We start from the raw sequence: 17,931 nt of genomic DNA on the forward strand, positions 1-17,931 counted from the left end.
GTGCGGACCCACGTGGGGTGCCACGTATCGCGCTGATATCGCGCGCAAATTTCTCTGAACGCGTCTCCTGCTTTCATACCGTTCTGTCGACGTCTGGCACGTCGTAGCCTGCAATGGGACCGTCGTGTCCACCATCGTCTAATCCTACCTCTTGACTTTGGGACCGCATCTCAAGATTGCATGCAGTAACCTGCGTCGTGTCACCGACCAGGGTCAAGCTCGTCGCGATGTATGCAGTGCCACAGATCGACTGCCTTTGCATTTTGTGCAGCCAGCTTCAAGTTGCGCTGTCGAGGGCGCTGTCAGATATGCGCATTCTCCGTCACTGATGGACAGAATGCTCGAGCTCTGCCATTACTGTAGGTCAATCATTCCATCGTCAAATTTTTGGGGGCGCTGATATACAAGATCCTTTGTGTCGTAGAGAATTTTAAAACTACAGTAGCTGCTCCTCCGCCATCTACAACTGTCAGGACGCTTGATCTGCTGCCTTCACCCCTTACTTGGACAAGTTACGTGCACGTCGTGTCTGGCATAGAGCGATCAATGGGAACATCGGATGACTTCCTCCGATGGTGGAATAACGGTTGCGGGTGTTGTGGTTGAGGCCGGGAAGAGATGAGGTAGGAGTGGGCGTCTGGTAAGTGCGGATTTCGTCTAATTGCGTTCATGGAGCGTGTCACACGGGCGCGTGTTGAGATCCGTCGATTCATTCTTGATGATCTGCTTTTGATTAGCTTGTGAGTACCTCGCGCGTTATTCGCACTGGCATAAACTTACCCTTGGTCAATTATATCTTCATAGATGCAGCAAGCACTCAAAACCTGCGTCCGCCGAGCGGCGTCTGTTCGGCGCCTCGTTATCCAACTGATTCCGAAACTATTACCTAGGGTACTGACCATCGCATGGTAAATCGCAGGCTCGTTCAGGTGCACGTTTTGAAGCCGCATCGCAAGGTCATCTTCATCTTGAGATTCGTCAAACTCGTCGTCCGCATCCTCGGAACCCTCTGACCATGTCGCTTCGCCGACGACCTCCTCCTGCATAACATGCTCCGTTGCATCGGAGTGCGTCACGGTTCCTCGCACCCATGCCCTGGCGCGCTCCAGCTGCACCTGCGTAAACGGTTCGACAGGCGACGAGCTCACTTCAGGCTCGATTCTTTCTGCCATCGGGTGGTTGCGAGCGAGTCGGCGTGCGTAGGCACTGCCTGCGGGATGCTGAGCCTGAGAGGAGGTATTCTGGGCTTGCGCTGCATAGGATGCCATGTGAGAAGGTACGTATGGTGGGCCATGGGAGTATACATAGCGCTGCGAGCTGTCGGTCTGGCTGAATCCACCGGCTCCTACGCCTGCATTCATAGCACTGTCCGTCGTATTCATTCGGTAGCCGCCGTCGCTTGCTGCTTGCTGCCCATCTTCGAAATATTGAGTGTGTGGGTACGGTGGCCTACGTTCACGATGTCGTCGTGGGCGAGCTACAGCCTCAGAAATCCCATGATTCTGCATGATACATGAGTATCCAGGCATGCAGAACATAGCAGACCAACTTGTACTCAACCTGAGCAGGATACATCCCCTCCGTGTCTCCATCCCAATGTGTATCGTCGCTGCAAAGGTTTCTCCCCGGAGACACTTCATCGCTCGGCAGCCCCTGGGAACCAAAGAAGTCCTCTGTGCACCGTGTATCATTAAACTTAAATGGATGGGACATTTAGATGAGAGAATGGCCGGTGAGAGACTGCGAGAGACTGCAAGGGTAGTATGGTGGCTTAGGTGAAGACGTCACGGAAACGCGTTATATACGCGTGACATCGTGACAAGACGCGTTTGTGGCGAGTCGCGACGCGTCTGGTGTGGCCGCGGTGCTATACCCTTGGTCAGTGCTAAATCAATACGTGTGTAGTCTACACAAAGTGATCGAGATTGTCGCGAATATTTCAGGCTAATTGTGCCGCCCCATAATGCAATACGCGTGTAGTACCCGAATTTATAATATTTTTAACGCAGAATTCCCGTGATAGTTGCTCGTCGATGTGTCCTCACTGTCCAGGGTGAGACAATGCGTACTTTAGGCCATGCTGTTCGGCATATTGAACATCCCACATTCATTATAGAGCATAAATGATGTCCCGTTGGCCGTACTAAGAATACCCTACTGTCCATTGTATGAGCTGGAAGTCGACGAAAGATCGTCATGACACGAGTAGCTTAATCACACATTGCGGTCCTATACATGACCACAATGCGCCATTTTCCGCCCTGGGACCTCCTCGACGCACGCTTTTCCTGTATTTCCTGCGGCCGTTCAGTCCTACGGGTGCTTCCCGACTCTCTTCGCTCCTTTCGCTTCGATAGCAGCGAGTTTGATGCGCCTGCATCAGGCTTGTCCGAGCTGCTCTCATGGTCTGATGAAATGTCGGGTCCGGAACCGCCGCCTCGGTTTTGTGTGAGGGATACATGCATGCGGCGTGGATGGAAGAAGTACTGCAGAACAATTTCTATCAGTGTTATGAAGGAGGGCGTCATCGAGTCTTGCTTACTTTGTTCCAGCTGTCGACTGTACCATGGACATGATTGAGCCCGTCAGCTTCCTTTGCCTTATTACACCTGCGTCTAGCCCCTGCAGTACCTAGAAATCGAAAAAAGAAACCGTTACCATCTCCACTGCAACATGAATCCGGCGAGACAACTCACCGATCGCAGCAGCCGGTATCATCATAAGCATCATCCCTGGACACCTCGACTTGCAGTTGGACGTCGACGGCGCAGCCGCCTGGACGTCAAGCAAGAACGCTTTCCAATCTTGCTCATGCACGTCGTGCAGCGCGAAAGGGTGTGGTATGGTGGCAGACGGAGGGACCGTGAGCGGGAATCCGTTCTGAAGATTCTCGCTGACGCTGACGAGGGTAGCGGGCTGGAAGTGTGGGTAGGTGAGGCTGGCCGGAGGCAAGCGCTGTAAGGGGTTCGTCCCCGAACTGTCGTTCACCGTCTCGTACGCAGGCGGTGCGACCGAGCTCGCATCATTCCATGACTCGGATGCGGGATATCCCTGCGATGAGTCCCCAGGTAAGGGACACTGCTGTTGACGGGAAACAGGGGCCTTTTCAGTCGGGTCGTACGTGCTGCTCTTCATTTGCAGGCGGCTGCTGTAAGGAGTCGATGGAGGGGTGAATGCGTGCTGGCTGCGCTTGTATATACCCTGTCCATGAGGCTGTCCCGCTAGCTTGCATTTGATTCTCATGGAGCAGCCCGAGGCACGGTAGGTAATGGCCTCATCGATCGGCGCTGACCGCACGATCGTGCCAAGGGGCGGAGTCGACTCGGGGTTGTGTCTATTAATTGTGCGAATCTCGCGGCCAGGAGATTGAGGAGCAGGATGAAGCAACTCTCAGCGATCTTGGTGCGTGCTAATAGGGTGTGGATTGGCTGGGTTTTGGATACTGAGCCCCTAAAGTCCACCACACGCGACACTAGGGCTCGACGGGTGAGGAGCTTATTTCAGGCTCTATGCTTTCCACCATCGGCTGGTTGCGACCAAGGCAGCGTGCGTAGGCACTCCTCCGAGATGCTGAGTCTGAGAGGAGGCATCGTGGTGAGCAGACTACAGTGTCGGAAATACCATGAATCTGCATGGTTCATGAGTAGGAATACAAGTATACACATCACAATAGACCAGCTTGTACTCAACCTGAGCAGGATACATCCCTCCGTGCCGACATCCCACTGATGTGTATCGTCGCTGCAAGGATTTCTCCCTGGAGACATTTCATCGTTCGGCAGCCCCTGGTGACCAAAAAGTCCTCTGTTCACCGTGTTTTGTTAGACTTAAGTGGATAGGACATTCACATGAGAATGCGGGTCGAAGAGACTGCGAGAGACCGCGAGGGTGGCATGGTGGCTTGGCGGAAGATGTCACGGAAACGCGTTACATACACTTGACACCGTGACAGGACGCGTTTGTGGCGCGACGCGACGCGTCTGGTGCCACTTGAGTCAACGGTGCGTGGGCGTGCTAGATAACTTCTGTAGTACGCGTACCTCTTCTCGGTCATTTATTACGGTATTCCTCGTAGGAGGGATTGTAGAAAGTGGTCGAAATCGTCGCGAGTAGTTGTGCGGCCCGTCATGCAACATGAGTGTATAACGAAATTCTTTTATATTTTCTTACGCAGAATTCACGATAAGTGCTCGTCGATGTGTCTTCACTGTACACGATGAGACAAATTGCATCTTAAGCCATGCTGTTCGGGATATTGAACATCCCACATTCAGCATAGAGCATAAATGTCCCATTGGCCGTACTAGGAATATCCTACCGTCCATTCTATGAGCTGGAAGTTGACACAAGATCGTGATGACATGAATAGCTTATTCACATATTGCGATCCCTATACGTGACCACAATGCGCCATTTTCCGCCCTGGGACCTCCTCGACGCACGCCTTTCCTGTCTTTCCTGCCGCCGTTCAGTCCTTCGGGCCCTTCGCGACTCTCTTCGCTCCCTTCGCCTGGACATCAGTGAGGTTGACGCGCCTGCAGCCTCGTCCGAGCTGCTCTCATCGTCTGATGAGATGTCAGGTCCAGACCCGCCGGCTCGGTCTTGTGTGAGGGATACATGCATGCGACGCGGATGGAAGAAGTACTGCAGAGAAGTGTGGATCAATGTTGTGAAGGGAAGCGTCATCGAACGGTCTTGCTTACTTTGTTCCAGCTATCGATTGCGCCGTGGACATGATTCAATCCGTCTTCCTTTGCCTGGCTAGCCCTGCGTCTAGCCGCTGCAGCACCTACAAATCGAGAGAATAATGTTACCATCTACACTGGAGCGTGAATCCGGCGAAGCGACTCACCGATCGCAGCAGCCATCGGCATCATCATAAACATCATCCCTTGTCCAGACCTCGGCTTGCTGTTGGACGTCGATGGCGCAGCCGCCTGGACGTCAAGCAAGAACGCTTTCCAATCCTGCTCATGCACATCGTGCAGCGTGAAAGGGTGTGGCATGATGGCAGACGGAGGGAGTGTGAGCGGGAATCCGTTCTGGAGATTCTCGCTGATGCTGACGAGGGTAGCGGGCTGGAAGGGAGGATAGGCGAGGCTGGCAGGGGGCGATCTCTGTAAGGGGTTCAATTCCGGACTGCCAATCACCGTCTCGTACGCCGGCGGTGGGACCGAGCTTGCATCATTCCATGATATGGAATAGCCCTGCGATGGGTCCCCTGATAAGGGATACTGCTGTTGACGGGGAACAGGGGCCTTTTCAATCGGGTCGTACGTGCGGCTCATCGTTTGCAGGTGGGTGCTGATGAGGGGTGAGTGAGATAGTGGTGTGTGGTTGTATATACCCTGTCCATGAGGCTGTCCCTTTGATTCCCATGGAGCAGCCGGCGGCACGGTAGGTAATGGCCACATCGATCAGCGCTGACCGCGCGATCGTACGTAAGGGGCGGAGCCGTCCCGGGGGGCTGTGTCATGCTGTGTACATTGTGCGAATCTCCGCGGCCGCGAGATTGAGGAGCAGGATGAAGCAACTCTCAGCGATTTGATACGGCATGCCCTTCGCTGGGTGTGTCGGCATAGGGTGCAGATTAGCTGGATTTTGATACTGAGCCCCTACAGGTCCACCACGCGACACTAGGCCCCCAGTGCCATGACGAGGTGTGAGCTCATTATGAGGCAGGTCCATGCCTTTTTGGAGGCCAGACAATGTGAGCATGAGACTCGAGAAAGAGCCCGAATGCACGGTACCATTAGTGTTAGAAAATCACACGCCTGCAGCACATAAGTACCAGATGCGATCTGCTGAACGACCGCAATGAGATTGACCTGATCGAGAAGAGACACATGAGCAATCAGACTACCGCTCAGAGTACTACGCGAACGCAGAATTATAAGCCCCCCTTTCGACAGCATCTACGCCTGCTCCGACTTCCTGTGCCGTCTCCGCCTCTTCTTCGAAACGGCGCCTTGTTCCTGCGCATTTTGCTCCGCCTCCTCCGCAGCGTCGCCAGACTCGGGGGACTTCCGCTTCGCCTTCTTTCCCGCATCCTGGCGCCCTGTGGCACTGCTCTCATCCTCCTTGCTAGGCTCTCCCGATGTCGCTATATCAATGGCAGCCCCGCGCTCCTTCATCCGCTCCTTCTTGCCTTTCCTCTTCTTCGCATTCTCGCCTTTTCCTTCGGGTCTGGTATCAACACCACGTTCTCGCAGCGAGTCCTTTAGCTCCTTCAGCCTGGCTCCGCGCGTCTGGTCCCACTGTCCGCCTTTCCGGTACGGCGCGTACTTCTTGATGCCCATGTACGAGTTCAGCTCTGCATCCGTCGCCACGAGGATCTCGGCCGGTGAGAGCCCGAAGATCTGAGGAGAAACTTTGGTGTATTTGAACCGCGTGGGCATATCGCCAACCTACGCAGCAACGGGTTAGATCCACCTGAACGGGATTCCCCAGACGGACGTACCATGTCGTTGAACTCCAGCCCATAGAGCTCGTCCATGTACTCATCCAGTCTGCGCTTACGCATATCTTCCGTCCCGTCCCACTCTTCGTCGTCAATGGCAGGATCTTCCGCTTCCGCATCCATCTCGTCGACGTCCACTCCGCCCTCATCCATCCTATCATCATCAACCGATTTCTTTTTCTTCTTTTTCTTGGACTTCTTTGACGTGGACGCTTCCTCTTCTGGAGGGGCGATGTCCGTAATGTCGATGTCATCGTCCCAGTCAGGTTTCTCTTCGTCATCGATCTCGCCCTCGTCGTCACGCTCGTACAGCTCAGCCATCTGTCGCTCGTGGGCCTCCGGGTCCCAATCGCCCTCCAAGTCAAGCTCTTGTAACGCTGCGGTGACAATCTCGAATGAGTTATTTGAATGCTGAGACTAAGATGTGAACGGAATACCTTTGCTGGCTTCCAAACTCTTCCCGCCTTCTCGCCCAATCATCTCCAATTTGGTGCGAATCTCTTTCATCTTCAGTGCCTTGAGCCGCTTGATCTCCTCCTTCTTTTTAAGAAGCTCCTCTTCCTTACGAGCTTTACGCTTTTCACGAGCCTCCTTACGCGATGAATCCTGCCTCCGGACTAGCGAGGGAATATTTCGTGGGTATCTTGCAATGGTATCGGCATCTCTGTAGAAAGACGTCATGAGGAAGCTTCCGGTCGGGGAGACATGATGAACACGTACGGTTCCTCAAACCGGAAATTATACGAGCTCTCGAACCGGTCTGCAATGTCGTCAAACTCATTTTCGCTGAATTCCTCATTCTCATTCTCTCCTTCGCTTTGTTCGGGCGCACTCTCATCCTTGACATCCTCATCAACGTCAGAGTGGAGACTTGCGTCCGATTGATCGTCTTGTCTTTTCCGCTTGCCCTTCTTAGAAGCGGTAATTTCGTCATAAGTGGGAAGACGGCGAGCGGAACGGTCGATCCACCCGCGGTTCAAAATGTAGCTAATGTGAACATTAATGATTAGCATCCTTTCGCAACTCATAACGCAAATTGAGCACACTTCATCAGGAATTCGCGATCTTCTTCCCGCTTGCTCTTTTGGACTTTGCCTTCTTCCTTCCTTTTCTTCTTCTTCTTCTTTTTCTCAGCTTTCTCGCCTTCTTCCTCATTCGTCACCTCGACCTCCGTCATCTCAACGGTCACAATCTCTTTCAGGTCCTCCCCGACCTCCCTCTCCAAAAACGCACGATACTCTTCCTCCTCCCGCTCAATGTCATCTTTTGTCTTATCTCGCGGAATCAAGAAGCCGTCGTCGTCATCCTCGGCAACAGCGGTGTGGAAAGCGGCTATCGTCTCCTGGCGAAGGGCAGCCTGCTCTTGCACATGCGTCAACGGCTCAGGGGAGGAAGATCTTGATTCTGGCTTGAGCGCGGATGCGATCGCGTGTTGGCGCATCCTTAGAGGCTTAGACTACAATCGTGGGTTGAGCATGTCACGTTGCACGAGATCAGTGGCATACATACCTTATCCTTCTGCACCCGCGCTATCGACGCATCCCCAGTCTTTTGCCATTCCTCTGTGCTCTCATAGTTAGTGCGAACCGGAGCACACGTAACAAACGTTGTTTGGCGTACCCTCGAACACATCCTTGTCCTTCTCATATATCGATGGATCCTTCCGCCTGATACGTGCTAAGGTCCGCAGAATGGCGGCATCAACCGCAGGAGTGAGCTCTTCTCCGTCCTCGTCTTCCGACTCGTCTTCTTCAGAGTCTTCCTCCTCGGCGTCATCCTCCTCGATGTCAGAACCATATTTCTCCTTGACTACACAATCAGTCTAATCACAAATAGTTCTGCATAAAAACACGCACGCTTCGCTAGTTCCTCTCGCTCCTTGCGATATTCGAACGCCTTGGCGTAATGCTCATTGATGGTAAATTGGTGGATATCCTCAGTGTCCGAGTCTTCCGAGAGCATCGTGACCGAGGCAAAATCGCACGGACACAGTTTCAAGTCCCAGATTTTATTTCCAGCACCAGGACAAGGATCAAATGAAGGGAAAGCAAGCTAGCCGTACGTCGCTGAGCGGATGGACGAAGGAAACCAAGACTCGAATTAGCAAACCGAAAACAAATCGAGGGCACGTGCTTTCAATGATCTTCAGCGCTATACGGGCGCTTAGTCTCTCATATTCGTGCCACTGGTCCTTCATCTCCCCTTTTCCTGCCTTTGTTGCCGAGTGGATTCTTTCTTCCCCGTTCTCAAGATTTACTGTCGACATGGTACGTATCATTTTCTTGTACACTGTGGTGATTGGAGAAATGTGCCGCCTCTCTTGATGACTAAGATCACTCATTCTCACCTTCCGTCAGGCTTCACTACACTTCTGCTCGGAATGCAACAATCTCTTGTACCCGAAGGCTGACCAGCAGCGAAGAATTATGGTCTATGCGTGCAGAATATGCAATTACGATGAGATTGGCGAGAACAAATGTGTATACCGGAACGATTTGCTTACCGTTACAAAGTGAGTTGCGTTTGTACACATTGCGGTGCCCATGGACTCTCCATGCATCTCTGCAATGCTCTGCTTTCTCATTCGGAACTGAGTTGACGCTTTGAGGTAGAGAGCAGGTCGGCGTGACCACGGATCTCATGAACGATCCTACACTGGTGCGCATGTGCATGTCTCCGTCTCAGTAGTGGACGATCCTCATTAACCCGTCAGGCTCATGCGAACATGGAGTGTCCTTCATGTCATCATAACGAGTGCGTATCTTCCTCCGTTCTCACTGAGATCTTTTGTCTCTTTGGGGTGGCTCACAGATGGAGAACCCTTCACAGCGCTGTGTACTTCCAGGATCAGTCAAAACGGAAGGAAACACGCATGATCCTATTCTACGTCTGTACAAGATGCAACCACGAGTATACAGACCCAACTGTCTCTCGGCAAGATATAGACACGTAGCCCACAACGCTTTGTCGAGGAGCATCGCAGCTGCTGTGTGCTTTACCATGGGGGCTTTGACACTCGCGGACATTTCAATCATTCTTTGTAAAAGTACTATCTTAGTTCTGTCAATGAATACCCTATCATATATAGCTATAATCCGATGAGCAACTCTATGTGCACACATACATTTAGATGTCGCGTGCTACGAGTCGATTGGAAGACATTCCGGATGCGAAAAAGCCATAGTGAAGAACGGTTGGGTTGCGCGTTCTTCGTCCCATCGGATGAAAGTTTTCATGTCACCGCCGCCCGTCGCTTGGTTCCAACCATCATTCGAAAATATGCCCAGCAGCGGGCCAATCATCAGGTCTTAACAGCCTTCTCTCCAGTCCTGTATCGAACAGCTGGGAAGAAAGATGAGGGAAGATGGTCCCGTTCTCCTTCCCAGCGGTTCGATACACAGCTGCTTTAGCGGCTCTGTCAGCCTTTGCTAGCTCCTCCTCATACAGAGACCCCTTCGCATGGCGGATATCCCAACTTCAGTCCTGTGCCTTCTTCACAGCAGACATTCATGGCTTGTCTGGGTATGACCTACACAACGACTAATTCAGGTCATCAAGCTCCCTCTCCGCATGACAATCAGGAAGATTAGAATGAGAACGCAGACGAGAACGATGAACAGGCCCTCAATGAGCCATCTGCAGATGTGGAATACCTCTGCAGGTGGCTCATTGAGGGCCAACCCTGCGGTCACAGGTTTGATAGCTGGCAGAGCCTCCATTTGCCGTCTTTAAGATTGATGTGCTTCTTTATCTTAAAGTTGTCAATGCTTCTCGTTGCTGGCAGGATTGCAAAAAAAAAAAAGATGAAAATTCACGAGTGAGTTCGGAGATGCCTGTAAAGAAGCATCTGCGAACTCACTGCGAGCTGCGTATTCAATGTGGATGGTGTGAGGGAATCGACTCTAGAGAAATATTCTTTCACTGGTGTAAACAATATTTCAGTAGAGTCGATCTCCTTACAGCACGGGCAAAAGTCATCCCACTTCACTTCGGCAGAACCCTCCGACCGATGCAGGAAGAGACTTTGGGTGAGCAGCAGGATGTAACGGAGCCGTCGCAGGCAGATCTGTTGGGATCAGAGCCTATGTAGACAATCGGATGCGGTGTGCTCGTACTACCCCAGACCCTCGGAGACCCTTAGACTCCCATGCTCTCGGATTTGCCGGCTGTGCCCCCGGGAGACACGCATTTTCCGAGTCGGTAACTGCTTTTGGTTTGGTGCATCACCGTTCTATTTATTTGCTTAAACTTCGTTTAAATATGCTTTTGAATGCACTCGATAGATATGTATGTGTACTTTTTTTGAGGTGAAAGTGAAATGTGCTTGTACACAAAATTTGGGTGTGTAATGGTTGAAGACTATAGTCACAAGTGACATCACTGAATCGACTGCGTGACGGGGTGTCACGTTGGGCGTAAACTCGAACTCAACCAACCACCACGTCGTCCGCACTTTCATTGACTTTTTTTTTGCTCTGTGAATTGCAAACCCGACAACTATCGCAGCCTTCTCATTGAATATCGAGTACTCGCGAGTCTTTTGAATACATACCTCTGTGCGTGGCCGTGTCCGATCACTGTGTTCAGCCTGATCTGACTAGCAGGCCACGCAGCCAAGCTATTTATCGATCTTGCTAAAGCACCCATGCGTGAACGACGAAAAGCTGTTCTTCAAGATAAGACACCGGGTAACACGCCCCAGAGAGTCAAGGTTCACAAGACTCCGAAGGAGGCTCATGGCAGCAGTACTATTCCTCGCAAACCGCTGGGCGAGCTCCCACTACCCGTGGAAGCTACTCCGTACGTCACAGACGAGGCAGTTCTTCAAGACAGGACACCTGGCAGCACGCCCCGGCCAGTCAAGGCCTATAAGACTACGAAGGAGGCTCATGACAGCAGTATTGTTCCTCGCAAACCACTGGGCGAGCTCCCACTACCTGTGGAGGCTACTTCGTACGTCACAGACGAGAATGGCAATCCCCATCTTGTCCCTCCGTCTCCAAGACCCGTCCATGTGCATGACGTTTACGCACCTTCCGACTCTGGGTCTGAATTTGACGCGACGGCAAGCCCGTCCCCGGTCAAGTTCCGCAAGCCATTGAGCTCGCTCAAACTGCCGTCCGGCGTGCCATTGTATGGCCGCGGCGAGAGTAAGACCCCATCTTTCGTCCCGCCAACCCCGAAGCCCGTGCATGTGCGCACGCTGCTGGAACCTGCCAACACGGAGGATGTACCGGAAAGCCCGACACCTGTCATGTCAAGTGCTACGCCCCTACTAGCACAGTCCACTCCGCTTGGCTTCAGACGCCGCAGACCCAGGCTGCCGCTGCACAAGATGCCCATTCGCATTCCAGAGCAGCATCAGCCGGCGGTAGCCAGCGCTTCACGCGCAAGGTTCGAGCGAGAGCGCTCGCCTCTTCCTCCTTCCTCTCCGTTTATGGCGCCGTCTGCAAGGGGCCGTGGTGCGTTGGTGGAAATTCATGCAAGTTATAGCGTTGCTATCGAGGAGCGCGAGAACGATGATGATGAGGAGGAAATCGAGGACAAGGAGAACGCGGAGTCGGGCATACCAACCGGCGCCTTTTACACAGAAAGGCCGCCAGGGTCAAACGAGGACGATCCATTCGGGTTCCTCGCAGCAGAGAGAAAGCTGAAGGCGCTGCGCGGATTCAATGCGAAAGGCAAAGGGAAGGCGCCTGTGGTGCCTCTTCGCGCGCCGCTTGGGACGCTTGCCACTGCATTGCCTTCTCCGTCACCCTCTATAGCAAGTTCAGACTCCGTGCAGGTTCCCGAGCCTGAGCCCGATGCTCAGCGGTGGCTCTACCACAATTCCGATATCGACGATCTGTATATCGACAGTCCTCGTCCCAATCGAGCTGGGCCGTCCAGACAGGCTACGCGTGACAGTCCTGAAGAAGAGCAAGAAGTGGAGGATATGGATGAAAACCGAGTGCAAGAGCGAGCAGAAAGGTCACCTGAGGAACCAGAGGAGGAATACGATGAGGAGTACGAAGACAAGGAGAACGTCGCTTCGGTGCCATTCCCATACCCCACTGGAGATGTCACCCCGACGCCCATACGCAAGCCGCCTCCTACACCGCACAAGCCCAAGACCGCACATAAGCGCTCGCCGCTGCCGTCTCCCGGCTTTGAGTCCTCGAGCTCCAATGTCGGCGAGCCGTCGCCTACTACGGTGGCTCTGCGCGCTCGCTCCAGGAGCAGGAGCCCTGAGAGCGATCGTCATCTGTCACTTTCTCCTAGTGCGGCGGCGTCTGCGAGGCGTACGAGCGCGCGGATGGCTCATGAGAGGGCTTTGCGGCCTTCTTTGGACGCTGTGCCGCCCGCTTTAGACGTGCATGAGCAGAGCGACAAGGAGGACAGTGAGGATGATCAGGAGAGCGTGCTGGCTGAGCGGATAAAGGAGCACGAGCGCACCCGGAAGAGGCCTCGTGGAAAGAAGGAGGAGGAGGAGGATCCCATGGCTGTGGCACGGAATCTGGAGAGACTGCTTCCGAAACGATCCGCCAAACGCGTCGCTCGTAGTGCGACTGGATCTGCGCCTGCTCGTGGACGTGGCCGTGGGCGCGGGCGCGGTCAGGGACGTGGACGTGGCAGGGTTGCGAGTAAAGTGCAGGCTACAAAGGAGGAGAGCGAGGGAGAGGGAGAGAATAGCAGCGAAGGCGAGGATAGCTCGCCTCCCAAGAGGACAACTCGCGCTTCAACTAGGGGTCAAGGTGCGACCCGCACAAGAGGACGTGGGCGTGGGCGAGGGCGTGGACGCGGAGTTGCATCCGCATCCGCTGCAGCCGAAAGCAGTCGCACAAGTACACGGGTAACTCGCTCCGCTGCGGCCAAGAAGCAGGACACGAAGGGCAAGAAACGAGCGAGGGATCATGACGACGACGACGTTGACACGGACGAGCGCGAGGTACGTGGTATCATATCGCGGTGTGCTGACAGATGCTTACATTGAATGTCGTTATGCAGGAGCGTACCCGTGCTAGAGAAGCTCGCATTGATTATTTCCGCGAGCTCGACGAGGATTATAGCTTGGAAAAGGAGGACGTTTTCTTGATTTGAGCATGCTTTCGGCGCGTCGGTGTGTACGAATACTTCAACATGATACTCTCCTTTCCTTCTTTTCCGTGATCTCCCCTCCCCGCCCAATTTGCGTTACTGATGAGTACTATGTTTGAGACAACTATGAATTCACGACCGACTATGTAACTGTGACCAAATAGCCCGTGTATGATAACACATGACACTGATAATATTCCATCTGTCGATAACTGAGCCATCGTCGGAGCCCAGCGACAACTCGACGCGCTCGATATCAGCCGTTTCTGGCTGACGTTCGACGCGTTACGTCACGGGTCATGTTATGTTATGTCACGCATGGCTTGTCACGGTCGGGGATCGCGGGCTGTGAAAATGGCGGATCCATCTGCGATTCTTTGTTTGCGCCCCGTCTGCGCTCAATTCGACGGACTGCTACAGCGTCAATTATTCCTACCACGAGATGGAACAAGATCAGCGACGGTAATGTCTGAGATCTTAGGCATTGGAATCAATATTCTTTGATGGCAACTCCTGTGAATGCATTCCGCTCACGACCTCAAAAATTGTCATCGCCGTTAACATGTACCTGCTTTTTTCCTGGTGAATATGCTCGACCTGTGCAGGCTGAACAATGCTGTGGCCATGGGAATTGATCGTCCTATCGTGTCACCGCGCGTCAATCAATGCTGTCCGCTCTCACGTATAACCTGCTTGTTAGGTCCACCCGGGTTGTCTACGACCAAAATTACAGCATCCCTTGATTCCCAAATAATCGGACTGCGGTGCAGTAGCTATGCTGAAGCTTAGCTGCCCTGAGTTGCGAGGCGATGGCTGTTCTGGTGGACAAGAAATCATAAATACAAAGACACGAGGCGCGCTTGAAGGCTTCTGGCGCCATCACCTTGGACGGCATCCTCCCTCGCGTGCGATCCCCGCAGCTCGACGTTCACCGTCTACCGTCAACTTACCCGCTCCTTCACGCCGACTGTGTCCGCTCGTAATGGAGACTAACGCCCCTCCGCCGTTCAACAAGCAGTGTCCGGACATGATAATCATCAAATCGTCCGACGGCGTGCAATTCTGCGTGAACACTTTCATCCTCGGCCTGGTGTCGCCGCTCTTCCGCGACGCATCGACGCTGCCACCACCCGCCGGCCCCGAGAATACGCACTCGGACCTCCAGATCCTTGACGCCACGGAAGACAGCCAGACGCTAGAGCGTCTGCTATGCCTAATATACCCAGGCGAATCTCCCATATTCACCAGCATCGCGGAGGTCGGACCCGTGCTCAAGGCCGCCGCGAAATACCAGATCGTGCACATCGTCGCGCAGCTCAGACGCGGGCTGACCGTCTTTGACGATGCCCTGCGGCTGTACGCGATCGCGTGCAGCCCCGAGCTGCAGTTTGAAGAGGAAGCTAGGGACGCCACACTTGAGTGGTGCGAGGATCCCCGTGCGACGGTGCAAGACTACGTCCCCGACATGGATGCCATCACGGCGGCACAGTATTTCCGCCTGTTGGAGTTCCACAGTATGCATACGGTCGGGCGCGATATCAGCGAACCGTTCACGTTCTGCAACCCGCCGCCGAACACTGCCGCAGGAGATGGAATGCAAAGTGATTTCATAGTTCCCTCTTCATTTGCGCATCCGTCGATCTCATCTGATACGGTGATCCTTCGCTCTTACGATTATCACGATTTTTACGTGAACAAGGTTGTCATAGAGCTCGCCTCGGAGACGCTAGCGCAAAGGCTCGTTCACACAAGTCCCAGTGACTCGATCTCTGACGACGGCCACCGCATCATCGCCCTCCCTCTCGATGGCCGCACGCTGCTCCGCCTCCTGCAGCTCTGCTACCCCAATTCCGATCCCGCCACGGAGAGCTGGGACACCCTAACCGCCGACCTGCGACTCGCGCACGAGTACCAAATCACCGGCGCCAAAGGCACGGCGAAGCGCATGCTCATGGAGCATGTCGAAACACACCCGCTCCAAGTATACCTACTTGCAGCGCACTACGGATGGCCCGAGGAGTCGGCCCATGCCGGGAAGTACGCGATGCTCCTCTCGGCAGACAGCTACGTCCCGGAGATGGAATGCGTCTCCGCACGCATTTACCGGCGCTTCTTGTTGCACCGTCAGGCATGGAGGAGTGCCGTCGCTGAAGTGGCTTCCGAGCTCCTTGGAGGCTTGAGCCACAGGATGGAGAAGCCGTACGGGTCGATTTTCTGGAGCGATTTAGATGTGAGGCACCGGCCAGAGTATCGGCTGCATGTGCATGCGTTGCTTTTGGGCACGAATATGTTGCGCAGGGCCGCAGGCGCGGGAGGAGGAGGAGGAGTGAGATCGAGGATCACGGAGGTGTTGTTCGCTGCTGCGGTCTCGCCGGCGCGTGATAGTGCCATCGATGAGAATCGCATGCAGCGGGTCTTACGGAGGATCTTGGAAAAGGTAGGTGGCTCAAATGGTTCTGTTGTGTAAGTGGTATCTGAGAAGTTGTGTGTGCGGACAGGCCCCCGATGAGCTCTGATCAGCCTCGATAGTTTCGACCGTGGGACCTCCTCCAACTGATGAGAGCAAGCGTTCTTGCATTATCACTTGCGTGCGTTGTATAGTAGCAATCCTTTTTGCTCACGGCATTTTGCTATTCCCGGATTGAATATCGATTCCCTCTCTTTCGTTCGCCTTGTACATCTACGAAATCTAAGTCTCGGAAACTATTGGCTGCTCGTCGAGACAAGGCGTTGTATAAGGATCTGTGTCCCATGTTTTGCTTGGTTATATGTTCTTCGTTTTCATGTTTTGGGGCGGGAATTTCTATTGTAAGTTAGCGCTTCACAAGGAATTCATTATACAGAAGACAGGGGTGTACTCGGATTCCGTGCACTCGATGCCTTGGCATTTTCAATTATTATTAGGTTCCGTGGTAAGGTAGTCACTCCAAGTGAGTGCTTTTGGCCGCTCGTCAGAAATCCCCTTTATGATTGAAAGGGACCGCAGCTCATCCTGATAGCGTGAACTCAGACCTCTTGCAGCGGAGTCACTTTGCGAAGCCAGCGGCTTCGGACGCGGGAGAAGGGCTCGTGATGGCCAAGCGTGAAAAACGAAACGATCGGCCGAGATGCGCTGAGATCAATTCCACTCCGCAATTTTGGGCTCAAACCAGCGCGGACGCCGGAAAGCCCACGTACGACACGACATGGCATCACCGTCGAGAGAAAGACCACCCATCTGCACTCCTCATCATCAGCGTTGAGCTGCCCAAAGACGATGATCACGCAGCTACAAGCAGTATCAAGGCGTTCGGCGTTCGGCCGTGCGTCCACGCACCGACCCCTGTGTCGACGGTGGATGAGTGTCAGACCGGAGGAAAGCTCTCCTATTGCTGCTTGTGAGTACACCCCGCACCGCACGCTGCCCCGTTTACAGAGGAACCACAGCACGAAAGAAGGTGACGATCCAGCACCTGCACGCGATGCGCAAGGCCGGCACGCCCATCGCCATGCTCACCGCGTACGACTTCCCCACCGGGCGTGCGTGCGAAGCACACGGCATCGACATCACGCTCGTCGGCGACTCGCTCGCGCAGGTCTGCCTCGGCTACCCCGCGACGACGTCCCTCACGCTCGACGAGATGGTCCACCACTGCGCGGCGGTCGCGCGCGGGAGCAAGGCCCCGCTGCTCGTCGCGGACATGCCGTTCGGGACGTACCACGCGGGCGCGGAGGACGCGGTGCGCAGTGCGGTGCGGCTCGTGCGCGAGGGCGGCGTCGAGGCCGTCAAGCTCGAAGGAGGACTCGAGATCGTCGACGTCGTGCGCAAGCTCACCGGCATCGGCATACCGGTCATGGCGCACGTCGGGCTCCTCCCGCAGCGCCAGGCGATGATGTCTGGGTATCGCGTGCAGGGGCGGAGCGCGGAGGCGGCAAGGGGGCTCATGCAGAGCGCGCTGGCGCTCGAGGATGCGGGTGCATTTGCGGTCGTGCTCGAGGCGGTCCCGCATCCGGTCGCGTCGTACATTACAAGGCGGATGCGGCGTGCACCGACGATTGGCATCGGGGCGGGAGCGGGGACGGATGGGCAGGTGCTCGTGTGGGATGACCTGATGGGTACTTGGGGCGGGCACGAAGCAAAGTTTGTGCGGCGGTTTGGGGACGTGAGGGGCGAGGTGGAGAGAGGTATCAAGGCGTACATGGGTGCTGTGAGAGACCGTAGCTTTCCTGCGGAAGAGGAGAGCTACGAGATGCTGCCGGAAGAGTTGGAGAAGTTCATGAACATGGTGGAAAAGGACAGGTCGCAGTGATTGCATACGCGAGATTGATCTAACGCTCTATATGCTTATTAGATATCTATATTACACACAGACTATTCGCCAAAATTATTTCTGATTGTTGTGCTTTACTGGTTC

At 54.2% G+C, this 17,931-nt stretch overlaps 8 protein-coding genes across 8 annotated transcripts; 4 read left to right on the forward strand and 4 right to left on the reverse strand.

Annotated features, from left to right (window-relative positions):
* Window positions 1-362: 362 nt before the first annotated feature.
* On the reverse strand, window positions 363-1,762 carry LAESUDRAFT_285768 (uncharacterized protein). Its single transcript, XM_040901836.1, has 4 exons — window positions 1,561-1,762; window positions 900-1,502; window positions 781-844; window positions 363-726 (listed from the first exon to the last, which is right to left on the reverse strand). Exons 1-3 carry the CDS (start codon window positions 1,711-1,713, stop codon window positions 818-820), a joined length of 783 nt encoding a protein of 260 aa, XP_040762582.1. The 5' UTR covers window positions 1,714-1,762; the 3' UTR covers window positions 363-726; window positions 781-817.
* Window positions 1,763-2,210: 448 nt separating this feature from the next.
* LAESUDRAFT_715376 (uncharacterized protein) lies at window positions 2,211-3,243 on the reverse strand (the record flags this gene model as incomplete). Its single annotated transcript, XM_040907146.1, has 3 exons — window positions 2,211-2,486; window positions 2,543-2,631; window positions 2,697-3,243. The coding sequence occupies 3 exons, from the start codon at window positions 3,241-3,243 to the stop codon at window positions 2,211-2,213; spliced, it is 912 nt and encodes a 303-aa protein (XP_040762583.1).
* Window positions 3,244-4,374: 1,131 nt separating this feature from the next.
* On the reverse strand, window positions 4,375-5,288 carry LAESUDRAFT_715377 (uncharacterized protein; the record flags this gene model as incomplete). The annotated part of the gene is made up of 3 exons (XM_040907147.1): window positions 4,375-4,644; window positions 4,704-4,789; window positions 4,853-5,288. The coding sequence occupies 3 exons, from the start codon at window positions 5,286-5,288 to the stop codon at window positions 4,375-4,377; spliced, it is 792 nt and encodes a 263-aa protein (XP_040762584.1).
* A 318-nt stretch (window positions 5,289-5,606) lies between these two features.
* LAESUDRAFT_285785 (Krr1-domain-containing protein) lies at window positions 5,607-8,573 on the reverse strand. Its single transcript, XM_040901837.1, has 10 exons — window positions 8,317-8,573; window positions 8,081-8,269; window positions 7,970-8,022; window positions 7,507-7,916; window positions 7,181-7,447; window positions 6,898-7,124; window positions 6,461-6,837; window positions 5,885-6,407; window positions 5,751-5,828; window positions 5,607-5,690 (listed from the first exon to the last, which is right to left on the reverse strand). Exons 1-8 carry the CDS (start codon window positions 8,420-8,422, stop codon window positions 5,916-5,918), a joined length of 2,121 nt encoding a protein of 706 aa, XP_040762585.1. The 5' UTR covers window positions 8,423-8,573; the 3' UTR covers window positions 5,607-5,690; window positions 5,751-5,828; window positions 5,885-5,915.
* A 62-nt stretch (window positions 8,574-8,635) lies between these two features.
* LAESUDRAFT_285947 (uncharacterized protein) lies at window positions 8,636-9,580 on the forward strand. Its single transcript, XM_040901838.1, has 4 exons — window positions 8,636-8,727; window positions 8,818-8,972; window positions 9,073-9,118; window positions 9,174-9,580. Exons 1-4 carry the CDS (start codon window positions 8,725-8,727, stop codon window positions 9,411-9,413), a joined length of 444 nt encoding a protein of 147 aa, XP_040762586.1. The 5' UTR covers window positions 8,636-8,724; the 3' UTR covers window positions 9,414-9,580.
* Window positions 9,581-10,880: 1,300 nt separating this feature from the next.
* On the forward strand, window positions 10,881-13,755 carry LAESUDRAFT_750985 (uncharacterized protein). The gene is made up of 3 exons (XM_040911640.1): window positions 10,881-11,016; window positions 11,074-13,388; window positions 13,448-13,755. Exons 2-3 carry the CDS (start codon window positions 11,106-11,108, stop codon window positions 13,538-13,540), a joined length of 2,376 nt encoding a protein of 791 aa, XP_040762587.1. The 5' UTR covers window positions 10,881-11,016; window positions 11,074-11,105; the 3' UTR covers window positions 13,541-13,755.
* Window positions 13,756-14,044: 289 nt separating this feature from the next.
* Window positions 14,045-16,400, forward strand: LAESUDRAFT_727717 (uncharacterized protein). Its single transcript, XM_040909275.1, has 2 exons — window positions 14,045-15,974; window positions 16,036-16,400. The coding sequence occupies exons 1-2, from the start codon at window positions 14,520-14,522 to the stop codon at window positions 16,051-16,053; spliced, it is 1,473 nt and encodes a 490-aa protein (XP_040762588.1). The 5' UTR covers window positions 14,045-14,519; the 3' UTR covers window positions 16,054-16,400.
* Window positions 16,401-16,715: 315 nt separating this feature from the next.
* LAESUDRAFT_682338 (uncharacterized protein) lies at window positions 16,716-17,930 on the forward strand. Its single transcript, XM_040905787.1, has 2 exons — window positions 16,716-16,914; window positions 16,964-17,930. Exons 1-2 carry the CDS (start codon window positions 16,794-16,796, stop codon window positions 17,824-17,826), a joined length of 984 nt encoding a protein of 327 aa, XP_040762589.1. The 5' UTR covers window positions 16,716-16,793; the 3' UTR covers window positions 17,827-17,930.
* The last annotated feature ends 1 nt before the right edge of the window (window position 17,931 follows it).

Source organism: Laetiporus sulphureus (assembly GCF_001632365.1).
Source record: "Laetiporus sulphureus 93-53 unplaced genomic scaffold LAESUscaffold_30, whole genome shotgun sequence".
In the NCBI taxonomy this organism is placed as follows: Eukaryota; Fungi; Basidiomycota; class Agaricomycetes; order Polyporales; family Laetiporaceae; genus Laetiporus; species Laetiporus sulphureus.